The sequence below is a fragment of the Sarcophilus harrisii genome, chromosome 2, assembly GCF_902635505.1.
Source record: "Sarcophilus harrisii chromosome 2, mSarHar1.11, whole genome shotgun sequence".
NCBI classification, from domain to species: Eukaryota; Metazoa; Chordata; class Mammalia; order Dasyuromorphia; family Dasyuridae; genus Sarcophilus; species Sarcophilus harrisii.
Genome location: NC_045427.1, coordinates 542550378 through 542571118, shown reverse-complemented (window position 1 = coordinate 542571118; position 20741 = coordinate 542550378). Strand labels below are relative to the sequence as shown.

Genomic DNA, 20741 nt, shown 5'->3' with positions numbered 1-20741 from the left:
TATAGCAGCAATACTATATGCCTTTTGAGACACTTTATAGATATTTTCTCAGTTAGCCTTATAGTCATATAAGTTTTATAGACAAATAAAATTTTTGTGATGGGGGAGATTGGAGAATGCAAACACTATCTAATTTTCCCCCAATTTCTATTTTTCTTTCCTAGTCCAAACTACAACTAGTCTATGAGAAAGGTATGGATCCTGAAGAAGAACTTTGTATACTTACTTGTATACTTCCTACTACTCACCTGATTAACAAGGACATCTCCTATCCTTTTGATGAGAAAATTCTTTTCACTTTTTTCTACCAGGGATTCCTTCTTTCTTTCCAAAATTCTCTGAAAGAACTGGCTATGAATACTGAGGAGCTCATCCAAACAAGGAAACAGCTTTTCTACCATTTGCTGCTCAAAGAGTAGGTCTGTCATCATTCCTCGGCTATACACATCACTCATGATCTTCAAAGTGCGGATATGATGTAATTCTGTCTGCATTAACTCTAGGCAGGGGAAATCAATCTATTAGTCAATCAACAAACATTTAGTAATCACCAACTATGTGCCAGGCAAACTATGCTAAGTGCTGGAAATATTTTTTTTTTGGGGGGGGGATAAGGAATTGGGTAGAGGTGGAAGGAAGAGAATAGTTTTTTTTTCTTTTATTACTATTTGAACTCCAATATTTTTGACTTAAACTATATGGAGTCCCATCTTCCTCACCTTTGTGTGCTCTGGTCTCCCTTTTTTGACTGCCAGTAATTTCAAATGATAAATTTATACTGAATTAGAAGTTATCCGATGTTCTCTCTATTGCTGGTTCTTAGTGTTAAGCAATCCTAGTCACCTTGGCCATTCTGCAATCTCTTTCATTGTGGATTACAGAATTTCTCTAGTTTCAGTGTTAACTAAAATAGCTGAAAAACAGAAATCCTACTTTCAAAGCAGTTCTATTCCTCAGTTTCTTACATGAGAACAAATAAAGTACTGCCAAGTCATAGAAACACCACAAGAGTCTCTTGGATAAAATAACAACTGAATAGCATAATGAAGGGTCTCACCATAAATCACCTCTTGCCGCTTGACTATATCTTTCTTTTGTTGTTTTAAAAACTTGCTATCTACTATTCGGCTCCAGGATTCTGCCTCCAGCTGTTTGGAATCCATTTCAAAATCTCCCATGAGTTGTCCTTCATTCATATCAGTACCTACCCCCAAAACAGTAGAATTCAATGACTAGAATTAATAGGTTAGGAATGCTTAAGAAGTCTATGCCTGTTTTCTCCTATTGTTAGGACTTCTTTTCTGAGGTCCCTAACACTGGGCTTTTTTCATCATTGACATGAAATAATACAGGGGGAAAATAAGGAAGGGGAAGATTTTAAAATAGTTCCCTGGAACTAAAAATGCATTAATGCCTCCCTTGGTATAATTATAGTCATGGTGTAATCAGAACTTGATTCAAGGGAGGCAGCACCATTGAAGTGAACAGTAATCAATCCATAATTTCATTTTGCTTATTTTTAACTTTATAAAATTAAAAATAATAAAGGAAAAAGTCCTAGGTATTTCACATGTCCCTGGTAACCATTCCCAAATAACTAAAACTCTCTGAGGGAAGAAAAACAACTGAATTTTGTGGTATCAAAAGACTTAATCAATAACTTAAGTATAGTAGAAAACACTGCAATAACTGGGAAGATTCTTATCACCAAGGTAATATAGACAGCTTAATATTAAATGGACATGGACTTACAGGCATCCTCAGAGTGAGAAGACAGGTTTCCTCCTCATCAACACTTGTCTTAACTGACATCTAATGAAACATACTATGTCTCTACAGATGAACAAATGTAAGCCATATTTTCTTACCCTCATCAGTGAGCGATTCTGTGGACTCATTGACCTTGCTGATTTTATTTAAAGAGTCTGTTGAATGGGACAGGAATTTCCAGGTGTTTGCCATGTTCTCATCATTGCCAACTCTGAGGACAAAAGGAAGGACATGATATCATATATTCTTGGAAAAACTATAATTTGTGTTCAAAAGTGAGTAACTGAAAAATTAACTGCAAAATAAATTTCAATTGGTCAAAAAAACCTGATTGAAGAGAACTGTTACTGAAGAGATAACAATCCACAATGAAATTCACAGCAATATACAAAGTTAGCTATAAAACCAGAATTAAAAAAAAAGTGACAAGACAGAAATTTCAGCCTTTCAACTATGCTCCACCCACAACTTTTAGAAAAGGTTTAAATATTTCTCTCCACAGTAATATGAAATAATTTAATTCCCTATACTATATTTAGAAATAATCTCTATTTAGAACTCACTGTGAATCCATTTCATCTTTGCTTCCTACTTTCTGACAAGTAATTATTCTGAAATATGTACTATAAAATATGTTTGTCCTGTATTATTTCCTACCCAAACCAAAAATGGTCGTTTGGAAATAAGCTCTATCTAAAGACATTTAAAAATGCCTGCTCAATAGAACAAATAAATCTTAAGATTAGAACTTCAAAAAGAAAGCCTTATGGTGCTACTCCACACAGCTGAGACAATAAAGACTAACTGGTTGCTTCTCTATCACTCCTCTTGGAAAAAGCTGAGAAGACTTCAAATCTTGGATACATGATTGACAAAGAAAGTAGAGACTTAAAAAAAAAGTTTTTAATGCTCAAGTCAAGGAACTGATCCAAGCCTAGGTTAGCCAAAATCATTACCCTGTGATGGATGTTTGAGCCCTGAGTATGAAGTGGCTTGTTTTCTTGGTGGACAGACAGGTAAACCCTACACATCACAACCACCACCATCATAATCAACCCTGTGCTAATTACCATGCAGCCAAGGCCTGTTGCCTCTGTAGAGGAGTGAGTGCAGAACTTTGTAAAGGATCAACTGAATCTGGCAACAGTTAAGTTTTGGGATTTGATGGTTATTAACTTGGAATTACTCCTCTTTTCCTCTCCTCACAACATCCATTTTCTTTTTATTATTATTATAACTTTTTATTGACAGAACATATGCATGAGTAAGTTTTTACAACATTGTCCCTTGCACTCACTTCTGTTCCAACTTTTCCCTTCCCTCCCTCCACCCCCCCCCCTCCCCTAGATGGCAGGCAGTCTTATACATGTTAAATGTATTACAGTATATCCTAGATACAATATATGTGTGCAGAACCTAACAGTTCTCTTGTTGCACAAGAAGAAATGGATTCAGAAGGAAAAAATAACTTGGGAAGAGAAACAAAAATGCAAACAATTCACACTTATTTCCCAGTGTTCCTTCTCTGGGTGTAGCTGATTCTGTCCATCATTGATCAATTGGAACTGAGTTAGATCTTCTCTTTGTCAAAGATAACCACTTCCATCAGAATACATCCTCACACAGTATTGCTGTTGAAGTGTATAATGATCTGGTTCTGCTCATTTCACTCGCAGCATCAGTTCATGTAATTCTTTCCAAGCCTCTCTGTATTCATTCTGCTGGTCACTTCTTACAGAACAATAATATTCCATAACATTCATAAAGCACAATTTACCCAACCATTCTCCAATTGATGGGCATCCATTCATTTTCCAGCTTCTAGCAACTACAAACGGGGCTGCCATAAACATTTTGTCACATACAAGTCCCTTTCCCTTCTTTAGTATTTCTTTGGGACATAAGCCCAGTAGTAGCACTGCTGGAGCAAAGGGTATACACAGTTTGATAACTTTTTGGGCATAATTACAGTTTGCTCTCCAGAATGGTTGGATTCGTTTACAACTCCACCAATAATGCATCAGTGTTCCAGTTTTCCCGCATTCCCTCCAACATTCATCATCATTTTTTCCTGTCATCTTAGCCATTCTGACAGGCACTACACCCATTTTCATTAACAAAATGAAATTAATCTTTCTATGGACACAACTTTGAAGAAAACTGCCAGCTATTAAAGTAAATTATTTTCAAAAGAAATATGAAAATGACATTTCAGAATATTACTGGACTGTAGAATAAAAAGCTCTTGGTTTTTCACTAGGCCTAATTGCCTGTATTTTATTCATTGTATTTTTTTAGAACTCAAGCTTATCAAAGGAAGTGACTATCCTAGTACACAATTTTTTAATTTTAAACAAAGGCTTCTTTAAAAAAAAACAAAAAACTATAAGCAAAACTAGCCTTTGAAAGATTAAATAGGACCAATAACCTAGCATAATTTTTATTTTCCTCATTATTACCACTCAATAAGTATACCAAGAATATACAATTTTGATCACAAAATTCATGGTAAAAACAGGCTATGTCCATCAGGATATTAGTGATTATATCCAGGTGCTAAATGCTCCATTAAGAAATCTGAGCTGGGGCAGCTAGATGGCGCAGTGGATAGAGCACTAGACCTTAAGTCAGGAGGATCTGAGTTCAAATTTGATCTCAGAGACTTAACACTTCCTAGCTGTGTGACCCTGGGCAAGACACAACTCCAATTGCCTCAGCCAAAATAAATAAATAAATAAATAAACAAATAAATAAATAAATAAATAAATAAATCTGAACTTACCCAGCAATATTCTGTATAGAGACACTTTTTGAAAGTGAGGTACACTGCTGTGACCGTCTGTTAGGGAACAATGGGGCTACTGAGGTCTCATCAGGCACAAGGATTGCAGATCGCGGGCGCTCTTTGGGTTGTGAGGCTGAAAGGAGAATGGAACACTATCAGAAGCATCATCTAACCTCTATACTCAACTGATCAGAACTTTCTTTTATTTTCTAAACATTCATTCTAAAATTTTGAGTTCCAAATTTTCTCCCTTCTTTTAGCCCTGCTCTTACCCATTGAGAAAGCAAACAACAATGATACCCATTATACATGTAAAGTCAAATTAGCAAAACATTTCCAAATTAGCCATGTTGGAAAAAAAAGCAAGAAAAATAAAGATACATGCTTCAATCTGAACTTTAAAAGTTTTTCAGTTTTCTTGAGGTAAATAGTATTTTTTTTTTATCATGAGTCTACTTGGAATTATCATGGATTGTCATATCAATCTTTCAGTTGCTGACCAGAATTTTCAATGTCTAACAATGTCTTGCACATAATGAAGCTGTATTATAAAACACTTTTGTTTTTCAAATAATCATAACCCATATCAAACATAAAAGATTAGCTAGCTGTATAGAAGATTGTTAAACTCATCCCAAGTCAACAGTAATAAGTCTCAAGCATTTTTTTCAAATATTTCCTAAATTCAAGTACTCTTGAAGCTGGACTGAACTTACCAAGTACAACATCACTTTATAGATTACTCAATGAGCATTTATATGCCAGAGTCATATCTTCCAAACCATCCAGTCTTGAAATGTGGGAGTCATCTTTGACTATATTTCTTCCTTACCTCTCATATACAATTAGCTGCAAAATCTTGATCTGTCTCCACCATGTCTGTCATATTTCTTTTTCCAATCTATCCTTCATAATGCTGCCTGAATAATCTTCCTAATAAAACCCTCATTAAAAATCTTCAGTGGCACTCCATCATTTAAGAAATAAAGTATAACAGTCTCCTTACTACATGTGTAGTTTGTAGTCTACCTATTTTGACCTTAATGCATACTGCTACACCTTTCACAAACATAAACCTTCACTATAGACAAACCAAATCACTAATCATTTTTTCCCCATTCCCCAATACTCTCTCTCTCCCCCAGCTTCCATTTGTTGACATTTCTCCCTTTTTTTTTTTTTTTTTTAACAATTCAGATTCCAACTCCCTTATGAATCCGTCTATGCTCCCTCCTCCTTCCTCAACTGGAAATGATTTGATAGCTTCATTTCTCACGCAGCTTTTTTGTATCTCTCTTCTTTAATTAACATATTCTGCTGTATATAACAGTTATCTGTAAATATGGCTTATTCTACCATTAGAATGCACATTCCTTGAGAGATGCGTCTTTGTCTTATTTCATCTTTGTTTCCCCATGGTCTTACATAGGGCTGGAGTTAAAAATTTCTTATAAGAATTCTGATTATAGAAGATTTTAAAAGCCAGAGGGAAGTATTTGGACTTGATATGTTAGTACACAAGGCCACTTGTGTACTAACAAGGTTACTGAAGATATTTAAGCAAAGGAGTAACATGATAAAGATTACTTTGGCCTCCAGCAAGATAAATAGATTCTTTATAGAGGATTTATAGAAGGACATGGACAAAAACCACACAGAATAAGAAAGCACAGATGAGCTACTTTTTATTCTGCCAGGGAATGAGCACATATCAGTGAGATCATAGATGCATCAAACTGAGTCTTTATGGATTAGAGAAATAAATGTAAGCAACAGAGGATAGTAAGGATGGTGTATCAATAACCATGCATTAAATGAGGGTCTAGTTTAGGGTGGTGGCAGTAAGGATGGAGCAGACTTAAAAGGTACAGGACATCTTGGAAGAAGATCTAACATTACAATGACAATATGGGTAGGGAATGAACATGATGATAAATGAAAAGTAATTCCAAGGTTTATCTGAATTTTCAAGGTCTTTCTAGTAAGTCAACTAATTATCTACTGAATAAGCAAGTGCTGAGATGAACATTACACATCATGGGCTTTATTTTAAGTAACAGCAATGGTACCTGGACAGTTTTATGCCAATAAAATATTCTAGATGAATTAGGTCAGTTTGTTGTCTTTAAAACTGTGAAAGTGAAAAATTTATAAAGATGACTATAAAGTCATTCCTGGATTTACTTATTTTGTAAATATGAAGTTTCCACATAGTTTTCCTACAATATTTGCAACCTGTATAAGAGCTGATCTTCCTCAGGTCTTCTGCATTCTTCAGATCTCTAATTCAAAACTGTTGAAATTAACTGGTCTCTAAAGGAGGGCATCAGAAGAGGATGAAGGCAATTCGTCCTGGAGTCTTTCTATTCCATCATGACATTATGCTTAAGTCTGGGCATTTGATATATTTTGTAAGAAATGATTATTAGTAACCCATTATTTTGGGGAGATAGGTTGAGGAGATTGGGGAGAAGATTGGCTTTCTTTCAAAGTTCTGATTTTAAGTTCAGTTTTTCTTTAGAAAAATATTACTATGGATAATGATACTGTACTGATTTCTCCTCATCTTGGTCACACCCTAGCCAACGCATGGAATTTAATCTAAGATGAGGAAGCCCACTGTGTTCTACGCAAACTTGAATGGAGATAGATTCTTTTGTCTCTAGACAGACCAAGGTTAGAAATGGTCTGGTATAAAGATAATTTCTCTATCTGGAGGAGACAATGATGGGATGACATCAACCCCTACTAAATGCATATATAAACTGTGAGCCATCTCCATCATCTCCATGATTGTCTTTGGTCTAAGAGAGATGGCCAAATGACTATCCTTTTATTAATAATCTGCTGACTTTATTAATAAAATGATTAAATTACCCAGAAACTATGTCTCTCAAACCTTTTTAAATGACACAAGCTTTATGGGCATAATATGGATCTATATTTAATCCTGACCCTTGCTTAATGAGAGTTTTGTGACTTAAAGGAAGTCAATTAATTTCTATTGATTCCCATTTACTTATTTGTAAAATGAAAACACTGGGGGATGGAAAGGCAATAAACATTTATATACCACATGCTAGGGCAGATAGGTGGCATAGTTGATAAAGTGCCAGGCCTGGAGTCAGGAAGATGTGAGTTCAAATCTGACCTCACATATGATCGTAAGGAAGTCAATTAATCCTATTTACCTCAGTTTTCTTATCTGTAAAGTAAGCTGGAGATAGAATTGGCAAAACCACTCCAGTATCTCTGTCAAGAAAACCCCAAATGGGAATATGAAGAGTCAGAGATGACTGAAAATGATGAACACAATAAGCCAACCAGAAGAAAATTCTGTCTGAAACTAGGAAAATATCCTTTGTTATGAGAAATCAGTGATTGCCAATGTATTTCTTTAACAATTCAATCAAACTATAGGAGTTTTTTTTTTTTCTAGAGGTCAAAGTTTCTTCTGGATTCTGATATACATAAGTGATGATTTTCAACGTCTTGCTAATATTCAAAACTTTAATGGTGTTATGATAAATGCACAAAATGTCTAAAAATAATTCCTGAAATAACTTCAATAACTAGACATGTTTCATGGGTACCTGCATTACTAAAGCTGGATCAGAGTTAAAAATCCATGGGAAGTAGTATCCACTGGAAAGTTAAAGAAACAATTAGCTAATGCATGACACATCATTCTGGAAATCCGGAGCATAGGATTAGCATAGTGGGAATGCAAAAACAAATCTTCCAAAACTTTAATGCTATACTGAATGACTGTTATTCATAAAAGTGGCAACTTGGGAACAGCTGATTAAAAAGACAAGGGAAGATGAAGTAGGAGAGAGACAGGCTAGTTATTACTTACGTTTATTCCTCATAATAACTGTGGGAAGTGAAGAAGTGTCATGGGCTTGAAGGCTTCCCTTGGGTTGCTAAAAGAAGAAATAATGGAATTCAGTTTTGACTAACAAAAAAGAGAGAGAGAGAGAGAGAGAGAGAGAGAGAGAGAGAGAGAGAGAGAGAGAGAGAAAGAAAACTGTTCACCTGGACTTTGTTAAAGTTTCACAGTGCCTATCAAGCACGATAAAGGATGACTATCCTTAAGAATCATATTTTAAGGAATTCACACATTGTTGTATAATACAACAAAAAGAGCATAAGCAGCCACTGATGAAAATGACACACCTGACACAAATTTCTGGGCAAATAACCGAAGAGAGAATGCTTTTTCTATCCTTGAGTATCCATGACAGCTAGATGGTGCAGTGCATAAAGTGTCAGGCCTGAAGTCAGGAGACCCCAATTCAAATCTAGCCTCAAATCCTCACTAAGTATGTGCGATCCTCGGTATGTCATTTAACTCTGCCTCAGTTTCCTCATCCATAAAATGAACCAGAGAAGGAAATGGCTTTGGGCAAATGACTTAAACTATTTAGAACCCAGTTCCTTGGACTAACTAACTTCTAAGATTCTTTCTGACACTACAGTTAGGCTTTTATGAGTCTTTTTTTAGGTGTGATCATCTATGTGATCATTTTCTAGGAAATTTAATAGTAACTGTACAACATATGCGTCATCATACAGTTCTGGTGCTGTTGGTGATAGGGGTAGAAGACGGAGAGAAGTATAGAAGTAACTGTATAGTGCTGCTTTCCCTCAAGGGGATAATGATATAAGGAAATATAACATGGATAAAAACACAAACATTAACTCACAAACAACACCAAAATATACCACTCTTGGTAGGTGTTAACTGTGAGAGGCAGTATACACAGTTGATAGAGAGCCAGGGTTGGAACCAGGAAGTCTGATTTCAAGATTTGTATCTGATATATGGGCTACGTGACACTAGACAAATATCCTTAACTTCCCAATGAACTAGGCAACTCTCTAAGACTATAAATTGCAGAGAAGTTCCCTATGTCAATAAAATTCCAGATCTAGTCCCTATGCCTTATCTCCTCTGTTGGCCTTAGTCAACTATTTATAGATCATACATAGTGCTAGTAGTTTGAGGCACCACCAGGCAATTGGTATTTTTTTCCTCTTGTTGACATGACCTAAACATTTTGTACTCTAAAGAGAAGAGATATCATTATAAAGAAGAAATCCTAAACCACTCTTAAGAAATTACGAAACACCTGATTTCTATTGGATCTTTTCTGACAGTGGCCAGTATATAAAATGTACCAAGAGCAGAGAACCTGAGAATATAAACTAATAACAAATTTCTTTGAACCAAAAAACACATATATTTAAAGTTTAAAGGTTCTAAGAGCATTTTTTCTTTTTCAAAAGCTAAAACAATTCTTTTTTATATCAGACAAGTAAAAGAACTGATTTAACCTAATTTAAAAACAATTAAATAAAAACAATATGCCTCATCATATTCCCCACCCATTTGTCCCCAAAGAAAAAATAGCTTTTCTCACAACTATTTAAGGTGATTTGACTGATTTAAGTCCCATCTTTAAGGCAGAAATGTCTTACCTTCATTTTGACCTTTGCACAAGAAGCCAAACTTTCTCTACAGCCTTTGTGGACAAAAGCACCGCAATCTGAAAAGTAAACAGAATCCAAGGTCACAAAGAATTAAAAAAAAAAAAAAAAAGCACTCTCTCTCTCTCTCTCTGTATGTATGTATATATGTATGTGTGTGTGTATGTGTATGTATATATCTCCCCCTAACTGAAGTCTCCCACAGTTTAGAGTCCCATTTCAGCAATCTTCAAACTGTAGTTACAGACTGTATCCTTTGGATACACTATCTCTTCCAGGAACTAGTCATATGATGTCACAAAACTGTGAGAAACCAGAGCAAGAAGGTTACAAGTCTGGAACATTATAGGCAAGAAGTTGACTAGGGTCCAATTTCCAAAGACTAAAGATTCTGTGCTCAGTTCAGATGTCTAGAGCATCAAATGAACAGTCCCAAATAAAGTAGATACAAAGAAGGAACCAAAATAAAACACGTTGTAATTTGCATGACTGTGGCAGAGGCCTGACTGACGATTTACTTTCAGATATTCTTATGACTTGGCTTCCAGGAAGACAAAAATCCAAAGAGCAGCCCTTAATTTACTTCAAGGAAGTATGACTCATAAAAGTGAGAGCTTCTTAATTAGCAAAGAGGAGTAGTCTGCCATTTACAATGGAAAGAATTTTGATTTTTCATTTTATTTCTTAGGTTTTCCTTATAAATGAAGACTTCATTTCTGTTCCCTAGAAGAATCATTAGGTAGGGATGTTACAAAAGGGCAGAAGGATAGGTAGATACAGCACTCACAGATAAAACTTCATCTCTGAGGACATCTTACTTATCCCTCACAAAAGAGAAACATATTCACAAACAGTAATTAATAAGCAGTGATCTCTCAGAGAAACAAGTTCAACATGTTAAATAACTTCAACAAGCTATTTTTAGTTGCTTGCTTCAACAAGCAAATTTATAAAAATAAATTTGTAATATCAGTTTCATGTAGTATACAGGTATGGGATTACAGGTCAGGCAAACTGAATTTTAGACTTGGTTCTTTCATTAATTATGTGATAATAGGCATATCATCCTCTCCACACTTCATTTTTCTCATTTATAAAATAAGATGTTTGATTAGATTCTCTCAGAGATCCCTTTTTCCTTTAAAATTCTATGATTCTATCTACAAGTCTTATTTTTTTTTGCTGGGTTTACACTAAGACAATTATGTCAAGACAGTAAAATTCTCAACCACTTTCACTAATTTGGGAAACATATATTTAAAATGAATTTTTAACTTCCTTTTATATTCTCTGGATAAACACTACATAAATTGGTACTGTAAAGCAGAGGTGTCAAGTACATGGCCCTACACCCTCAAATGTAGCCCAAAGAAGATTAAACTGTAATTGGAATATAGTTAACATCATAAAAAATACAATAAACCATAGATATTACATTTTAAAACTAAATCAATATGCAGGTCACAGGCATACTCTGTTGTATGCATTAGTGGTCCCCATTTCTTTTTGAAATTGTTCTTCAAGGAATGCAGTAGACTCAGTAGTCATTAAGTACACTCACAGAGGAAACTTTGGGCTAAGACTGCCTATCTATTGGTAGGCAGCCATAAGGCATCATAAACCTCCACACTTTTCAGTATTACTATAACTATTAGGTGGGGCTATAACAGATAGGCTGAGGGGAAAAGATGTTTTTGGAGGGCATCTTGTTTCTTCCACATCTGTCAGGGTCTCCTCAGACACAGAATCACTACCTCATAGACCACTCAAAATCTGAGCAAAGATTTTTTTTTTTAAGTACAGGATCACATTAAAAATAGAAGGGATATAAGAGGTAATTTAGACAAACATCTTTATTTTATAGATGAGAAACTGGGGCACACATACCCCATATACAGTTATTTGGTCTTCTTTGAAAATCTATATTGAGGGGGATTTCATCTTTTTTCCTGAGTTTCACTTCTGGATAATGTTGTTTAGAAATTTCTCCTTAGATAATATTCAAATTTGCTATCTTGCCAACTGCTACACATTGCTTCTAGTTCTGCCCTTTGTAGTCATGTGGGATTTAACTAATCCCTCTTCCATGTAACAGCCCCAGAAAATGCTTATCATGTCCCTCTTCAGTTTCAGCTTTAGTCCTTTGTCTTGATGGATTTTTGGGGGGGAGATGTGTTGGTATGAACAAATATGAACAAAATGACCCTAGGTTACCCTTTAGCAACAGCAAACTTCATGTAAAGATACTTATGTACTAATACAGTAGTTGTTTCTTTTGAATTGGGGGTGAGGAGTGCTGGGATATGTTTTGGGAGGTTTTAATGAACTACAGGCATCAAATAGCAATGTGGCATGTTAACCAAGAAGCCTAATAAGATTTTAGACTGCCGTAAGATAGTATTCCAGTATTAGTTCTACTGTAATTTGTTTTGGTTCCAGAACTTCATAAACTTTTTCCACTTGCAACAATTTTGTGAACAAATTTGTTTTTCTATGACCCCAGGTATATAGGTATATAAAATAGGCATACAAACCAAACATTTACTGATAACAAATCATAATTTCAAGACCTCAAATTAAACCAACCTGATCAAGTGAATACTAATTTGAGGTTTTCTAGTAAGAAATATTTCAGGGGTCCTTCCTCAGTTGATTAAAGGCATTAAGGATATAAAACACTTTGACTAATCAGTGAAGTAACTTGTATATATAGTCTGATAATTTAAAGATAACTGAAAACAGTTAATAAACTACATTAAAGGGAAAGTTGTCTGAACTTAAAAGATTTCTCCTACTTTTCAACTGAAGGAAATACACACAAACTAAAGAGGTTTTCCACAGGAAATGCTTGTTCCTTTATTTATATTTACTTCTTGAATATACTGAAGAGACAAAAGAGTTATGACTTCTACAGAGGAGGTGGGGTGGGTGGGGAAAAACCTACACACAGTAACAGGACATGCAGCTTGGTGGTTTGGGCTTCTACCTCTATAGGCTAAGTTAAGTCAAAAACAGACCCCAAACTTTTTTGTCTGTGGTCTTCTTTAGTGGTTCAAAAGCAAAATCAATCAAATGGGTATGCATATTTTTCTTTGCTGTCTTCTCCTTCAGAAACCTAATATGCTGACTGGAACCCAGGAGATATATAATGGACTCTGCTAATTAACAAACATAATGCACTCCAATATGACTCTTTGACAACCTTCTGGGTGAAAGATGGAGTAGATACAGGTACTCATTCTCTACCAGGGGTCCTCAAACTTTTTGAATAGGGGGCCAGTTCACTGTCTCTCAGACTGTTGGAGAGCCGGACTATAGTAAAAACAAAAACTTTGTTTTGTGGGCCTTTAAATAAAGAAACTTCATAGCCCTGAGTGAGGGGGATAAACGTCCTCAGCTGCCACATCTGGCCACATAATTTGAGGACCCCTGCTCTAAGTTATAACCAATTATGTTGTGATTATCTTGTTTGCATTTCTATATTGCCTATTCCATGTGAGACACTTTGTTAAGTGCTTTAAAAGTAATTTTTCATTTGATAGTTCATTGCACACTACCCCTCCTTCCACTCTCCAAAATTCTCTGTGTGCCACTTTCCTCCCACTCTTTAGGTCCTCTTAGTCCTGTAGCACAGTGGTTAGATGAATAGCATGTAGATGCCTGATGTGTGGAACTTTTATGATGCAATATTTTTGTCCTATAATGCAATTTCTTCTTTCCAATGGGCCTCTTACAGTGATACTGCTTCCCCTCTTTTCTGTCTTCTACAACTCAGTTTTCTTCATCCTTTAAGTCCTGTCTAGTACAAATCCCATTAACCCTTTTTTTTGGCTCCACTTTTCAACCCTCTCTTAGTTACCTGAGATTAATTCCTGTTACCTCACATTAATTCCACAAAAAATCTTAATCAAGGCTAGCAAATATAAGATTACTATTAATAATTTAGGAAAATTTGTGTTTATAATTATTTAGGGAAAAATTACAAGCTTTAAAGAAATACAATATAAAAACCGAGTGCCATCAATTTCTAAAATTCTTGAAATGACCTACTCTAAGAGTCTCCCTTTTCAAAAGCTTCTTAAACCTTTTAAGTAAATCATCTCTTCCTCAAATTCTAATATTTAAACAAGTGACTGATAAATTTTGTTGTGCTTCTACTTTTTAAATTTCTGATGTTGCAATATGCATTCTTCTCTATTATTTCATACTACATGTATGTAATATTTCAACTACATTATGAACTACAGTGACTTTTGTGGGATAGTTTGGGAATGTAACTACTATTTAGGATTGTTTCTGTGGGAAAATTGGTTCTAAGTTTCAAACAACTAATCTACAAAAGGACAGTTAAAACACAACCAGTTTCTAGGCTGGGGACTGCATGTACTTTCTTTCAGGGCTACTTCCAATGCTCTGCAGCAATCCATCTGGCAAAGCTGCTTTGTGAGGTGGAAAATTATCATTTTAACAAACAGTTTGGCAACATTCAAAATCCTACATTAGGGATATAAAGTAGCCTGATGAGTCCAAACTGTGACACTAACTGACTGAACATAAAAACCAAAAGGAAGTTAAGATATTTTAAACAAAATGGAAATTTCCTCTACATTTATTTTTCTAACTAAACTAAGACTCTCCTACAAAGCTGCAATTTAAAGATATATTGCTAAACTGTGATCACAAACCTCATTTAAATAAATAGTGGAAATGGAGTTTGCTCAAAGACACTCAAGCACCTACTTGAAAAGCACTCAGCTTATTACCAAACAAACAGTCTTGAGCCCAACTATGATGGACACTTTTATTGCTCTGTGTGGATGATGTAAAAATATCAACCTCATTGAAATTTGTCAGGGTCATGTGTTTTGAAATGCCATACTTCATCTTTTTTTTTTTCCCGGGGCGGGAGGGGAGTGAGGAGGGAGACAACAGGCAAAAACAAAAGAATTAGAGATAAATCTAAACCATTTTAATGTCCACTGCCACCACCACATTAAGTTTTCAAAAGAGATCAAAGGAAAGTTGACTGGCTAACTATTTCAAATTTCCTAAAAGAAGTGAGCAACATGTTTTTGCCTCAAAAAGATAGTTAATGGGAATAGAGCTAGCTCCCCCCTGGATTTCTATAGGCTTCAAAGAAAGGAGACCAGGCTTCTATTCCCTTTCTTCCATTTCTCCATGAAAAAATATAAGGGAGGACATATGGTACTTTTGACAACGAATTTTTAATCTTCTGTCACAAAAAACTTTAGTGAATATTATAGATCATGTATTACTGTTGTCCTCCAGGAAAGAAAGAAAAAAAACAGCTAAAATCAACTTAGATCTTTTTAGGAAATAATCAACTCCGTAGAAAAAATACAAGACTTGGGTTAAGACATGCATAAATTCTACAATGGAATCAATGCTAATGACTATGATGGTTCTCCTCTCAGATTCAACTAGAACCCTAAGGTGATAAGTGTTCTCCTATTCCTTCAGGAGTCAATTTCTGATTGAAATCAGTTTAGATCATAGTTCTCTACAACAGGTGTGGTAAAAAGTTTTTGTCTCTGTTATTCCTTCTAACCAATTTGGGCATGAGAGTCTACATGTAATATAGTTTCCCTTGTTTCTGGAGGACATGGATAGTATGCAAGGATGGGAAAAATGCAATTGCTCCTTTCTTTCCTGTCATACTCAAAGAAATATAAATAAACAACATGAATCCAATCCGGGATAAATAGTATAAAGACAATAGAAGTATATTTTCTAAAAGGCTTCCTGCAATTCATTGTTTTAATATTATGGGAAGTGAGCAAGACTGTCCAGGTTTGATCTGATATAAAGTAGATGCAGAGTTATGAAAGAAGTTCCTGGTAGTAAGTGTATCAGCCGCACACACAACTGATATACAAAACAAGAGGAAAAAAGATCCAAAAGCCTAGAATAACAGTTTTCTTCTAAGTATATGGGAATAAAATAGAATTCAAACAACTCTCCTTTAAAAAATTTTATTTTAATGCTTGCATCAGAATTTGAGAGTTCTTTCTTCTTCTAAGCCCCAATTTCCTAAATAACAAGCTTCATCTCTTTGGAATCAGTTATTCTGATTCTGATGCATAAGTAATAAATTCTCATTGCCAAGAATTTCCTTTCCAGAGTTGTTTTCCTTTACTAGAAAAAAAAAAAATAAAGCAAAACCCAACCAAAGCATAAATCCCTCAAATTTTCTGGATTACAACCAGTCAATTTTTAATCTAGAGAACCAATGTATCACAAAAGTACTCAGAAGCTGTCCATACAACATATAATAAATCTACTGTAACTAGAGAATCATTTTGCTTCTAACTAAAACAAACCAGAAAGGAACTACTGGTAAGAGCCAAAAAAACAGAATGTAGCTGATCCATTGATTGGTCTGTAGTCCACATAATGTTTTTCAAAAGCAGAATGCTTCAGGGCAGTGAGAAAGAACAGTTGATGTGACTCAAGATAAGTGTTAAGCAGTGTAGAATTTTTTAAATGGATGGATTTTCTTAGGTCACCAAATTTTAAAGGAAGATTAATCCTGACCCAAGCAAAGCTTCTTCCTTCAAGTCTGTTCTCTAGGTCTTTTGCCAGATTAAAATGTTATGGACCTGTTTTTCAATCTGCATTATATTTTTGCCTACTTTGTTCTTCATAGAGAACTTCATCACTGGATTCTAATTTCTTAGTTCAAACAATCACGTTCCCTTTTGTTAGGTGTGTGTAACCCAGGACTTTGTTTTTCTTTCTCTAGATACTCTCTCTCTTTCACAGTCATCTCATCAGCTCTCATGGTATTAATTATTATCTTTAAAAAGAAAATTAACAGTTTTACTTATATAGTCCCCAAATCTTTCCCAAGGCCCAGTCTTGCAACACCTAATACCTGTTGGATATAACCATCTTGATATGTCACAGGCCCCCAAAACTGACCACAATGTTCCAGGTGTGACTTGATTAGGTAAGATAATAGAAGGTCCTAAGTCCGGGATGCTGTTCCTCTCTTAATGATGCCTAAAATAACATTAGTTTCTTCTTTCGATTCACACAATCACAGAGTTTCAGTGTTAGAAGGACCTTGTTGATCACTTAGTCCAATCGCCATGCAAACAAGAATCTCCTTAGTGATACACCAACAGGTGATTCTTTTATTTTTATTTAAGAACTATAATGAAAGAGAAGGACCAACCATCCTTGTTCAAAGCTGTCTATTCCAGGAATAGATAGTTCTAAGTGTTAGAAGTTCTCCTTTGTATTCTTCATCTTGAAACCAAACAAAATATCTGATTTTTTTCTTATTGGTGGTTCTTCAGATAGCTAAAAACAGCTATTATTTGCTTTTCCTAAACCTTCTCTTCTTTGGGCTTAAAACCCCCAGTTACTTCAACTAATCCTCATTTGTCTTGGCCTCAAGACCTTTTGATCTCCTGCCTATCTTCCTCTGGACATATCAGTTTTTTAATGCCATTCCTAAAATATGATACCCCAAATGTGGATTGACCAGGGAAAGTACAATAGGACTTTCACTTCTTTCTTCCTATAAACTATGAGGTGCTTAGTGCAGTCTAAGGAAGCATTAGTTTTTCTGGCTGACATTTTTCACACTATTGACTCAGACTGACTTGCAGTAAACCAAAATTCCAAAATCTTTTTCAGATGAACATCTTTTAAAACTGTTTCCCTCGTATTTTACTTGTTCAGCTATTTTTTTTAGACTCATGTATAAGATCATCTTGATACGTATTAAGTTTCTTTTTAGTATTAACCTACCTTTCTATCAGCAAAATTCTGATTCTATCATCCAGTGTTACCTAATCCTTATTTGTGTTACTCACAAAACTGATAAACATATCCTCTTTGTCTTCCTCCAAATCACTGATAAAATGTGACAGCACAGAGTTATGCATAGGACCCTAGGCCTTTCCAATTTTCTTTCAAGTTGACACTGAATGCTTTCTATTTTAAAATCTTCATTTTACAGATGACTAAACTGAGGCTCAGAGGTTAAGTGATTTGCCTAAGGATGAATGGCAGTCCTGGCATTTAAAACCCAGGTTAGCTGACTCTAAGCCAAATATTCTTTCCCGTGTCATACTAGACCATCAAGTTTTATCTGATGTGTAGCTAAAATATAGGTAACTTTATGTACAAGAAATATGTGATCTGCTGGTTAGGCAACTCTATCCACAAAGGAAATAAAGTAAGTCTTTCTTAAGATGTTTTTGAAAAGTCATGCTTACTGTCTTTGATAAAGATTCCTTTAATGATGTTCATTAGCTATCCTTTTAATTAATACATTCTGGTTGTACTTGGTTCTTATTTATTTCTAGTCCCTAGGATCATTCTCACACAAGCTAAGATAAAGGCCCAGCAATCTGGTCCAGTAAACATTAAAAGGGAACAAGAAAATATTTTTCATTTAAAAAGACAAAACCAAAAAAAACCCTTTTCTAAGAAGTTATACTCATCTAAATAACTGAAATCTTCAGAAAGAGAGATGCCATATGCAGCATTATAATACTGTCATGAGGATTAGGCAAATGAGTTAAATGCATGAATTTGGCATTAAATCCTAGAATTAACAAAATGGTTATGCTAATTCAAAAGGGAAACTTATTTTTCTTTTTATTTCAGGTCCTCTTAATTTCAAGGCTGATGCTCTTTCCACTGCTCCATGTGGCTGCCTCTTTTTCTTTTTATTTCAGCACAAATTATTTCCCCAGGAGGTTAATGGGTAATTGAAGTAAGAATTAGTTTCTTGAAAATCTCAGGAAGATTTTGAGCACAATGAAAGGAATGAGAAGAGGTAAGATAGAGTGAGTAGCCTAAAATTACTTATATTACATATCATATATATATATATATATATATATATATATAATATTTATTTATAATTATAATTTTCCACTTGCTACGTGGATAACACAAACTATGCTCCATACACACAACCTCATTACTGGCTCTGTTCTTTAGAAAGCTAAAGAGCATCAGGCCAATTACTTCTGTCTCTTTGGGAAGATTACTATTTATTCTTCCTTTTTTCTCATGATTGGATCCCCCTACTTCCCCCCCTTTTTTTTTCTCTTTTCATTTTTATAAGTCACATTAGACATTGTCATTCAATGACTTTGCAGCACCAAATGCTGTGATACTCTCACCACTGTCTCTAGGGAGTTTTGCGACTTTGAATGAGCTGCCAATGATCGCACTCCAATGGATAGCTATGTTCTATTTTCTGAACTACAGGTAAATGAACATAGAGATTTATAGGGCCAATTAAACTGTCACATTTTGATTTGTCTGATGCTTTTTAGTTTCTGTTTCAACATCCTGCACTCCATTTCCTTTCTCTGGTAAACCAGGGTAAATGAGATGAACTAATGTTTTTAAATCTCTATTGAACTGTTTACCTTAACAAACTATAAATCAGAAAAAAACTGGGTAAGGATGCACATGCTAATCCAAAATAAACAGATAAGTCTGGTAATAAACCACTATTTTTAATTCATGAAACTATGGGCTTCCAGGGGAATGAATGAATCTCAGAATTCTTTTAGGTCATTTTTTGTGGGGGAGGCAATTGGGGTTAAGTAACTTGCCCAGTATCAAATAGCTAGTCTGAGGCCAAATTTGAATTTAGGTCCTCTTGATTCCAGGGTTAGTGCTTACATCATTTATTATGAAAGTTGAATGTTTATACATTTGAGACTGCTAAAGTGATATAAAAATAGTTACTAGAAAACATTTATTAGAAGAAACACAATCAATACCATTATGTCATTAGAGTTGTCACAAAAAGAAAACATTGCAAAATCATCTTTTTAAGACTAAAGCTTTAAGGTCAGCTAGGAGGCAGAGGGGTCAGAAGGACTTGAGTTCAAATCTACCCTCAGACACTTAGTAGCTGTAAGATCCTAGACAAGGCACTTAAATACTAATGTCTCTAACCTCACCTCCCTACTCCCCTCTCTTTTCTGCTCCCCCCAAAAACAATTAAAGCCTTAAAATATAATTTACCTAGTTTTTTCTTAGTATATGATTTTAGGATTCAAACCTAGAAATAATCCTTAAGAAACTGAAGACAGAAAGTCAAACACAGAGGAAAGAACATAAGCCTTGGTATCAAAAGACTTTAAGTTCTGATTCTACTACATATTAGTATTTATCCTTGCTCAGTCACAAAACCTCTCTGAGAGTGAATCTACCTTGTGCTGCTTTCAAGTTGGCTGCTGAGCCTCTAACGCTAACATCACTTAGAAAAAAAATGACTACTTGTTTTCTATTTTATTCCAATCCTAAATGGAACTTTTAATTCAGCACCTTATGATTGGGCAAATGAATTAAGACCCCATTCTATCAAAATCACCCACCAGTTTCAAGTTGCTGGGTAAAGTGCACAAGGACTAACTGTGTCTGGAAAATGCTTCTTTGGATCTCTTATAGTTCCCAGCAATAGTAGATCACTCCTTAATATGCATCTTTTAATAGACTCTCACTTCAACCACTTAAGTCTTCACTGTGATTAAGTTTAAAGGTAAATTTAATTTGCTTGCAGCCATTCAAAGCCCTTTAAGCATAAATTTTACAAGGGCTACAATTTTAACTCTTATTATTTACATTATTATTATTTAATCTACAAAAACAAAAAAATTGAGGCCAACTTACTTGTCTTTTTACAAGGCCA

The 20741-nt window shown here is 34.9% G+C and overlaps 1 protein-coding gene and 1 long non-coding RNA gene across 15 annotated transcripts in view; one reads left to right on the top strand and one right to left on the bottom strand.

Annotated features, from left to right (window-relative positions):
- The window catches only part of AKAP13 (A-kinase anchoring protein 13), a 359098-nt gene that overhangs the window by 27072 nt on the left and 311285 nt on the right, over positions 1-20741 (bottom strand). For all 14 annotated transcript variants that reach the window (XR_004232435.1, XM_031955550.1, XM_031955554.1 and 11 more), the window contains 6 exons: positions 10040-10107; positions 8415-8481; positions 4553-4688; positions 1869-1981; positions 1058-1204; positions 249-499 (listed from right to left, as the gene is read on the bottom strand). Coding sequence is in view for 13 of the 14 variants with exons in the window: in XM_031955550.1 (XP_031811410.1) it covers positions 249-499; positions 1058-1204; positions 1869-1981; positions 4553-4688; positions 8415-8481; positions 10040-10107 (782 nt within the window). In the remaining variant the exon portion in view is untranslated. The remainder of the gene's footprint in view (positions 1-248; positions 500-1057; positions 1205-1868; positions 1982-4552; positions 4689-8414; positions 8482-10039; positions 10108-20741) is intronic.
- Positions 2834-18859, top strand: LOC116421861. The gene is made up of 3 exons (XR_004232436.1): positions 2834-2916; positions 13160-13279; positions 18692-18859. It is a non-coding gene; the product is annotated as an uncharacterized LOC116421861 (long non-coding RNA).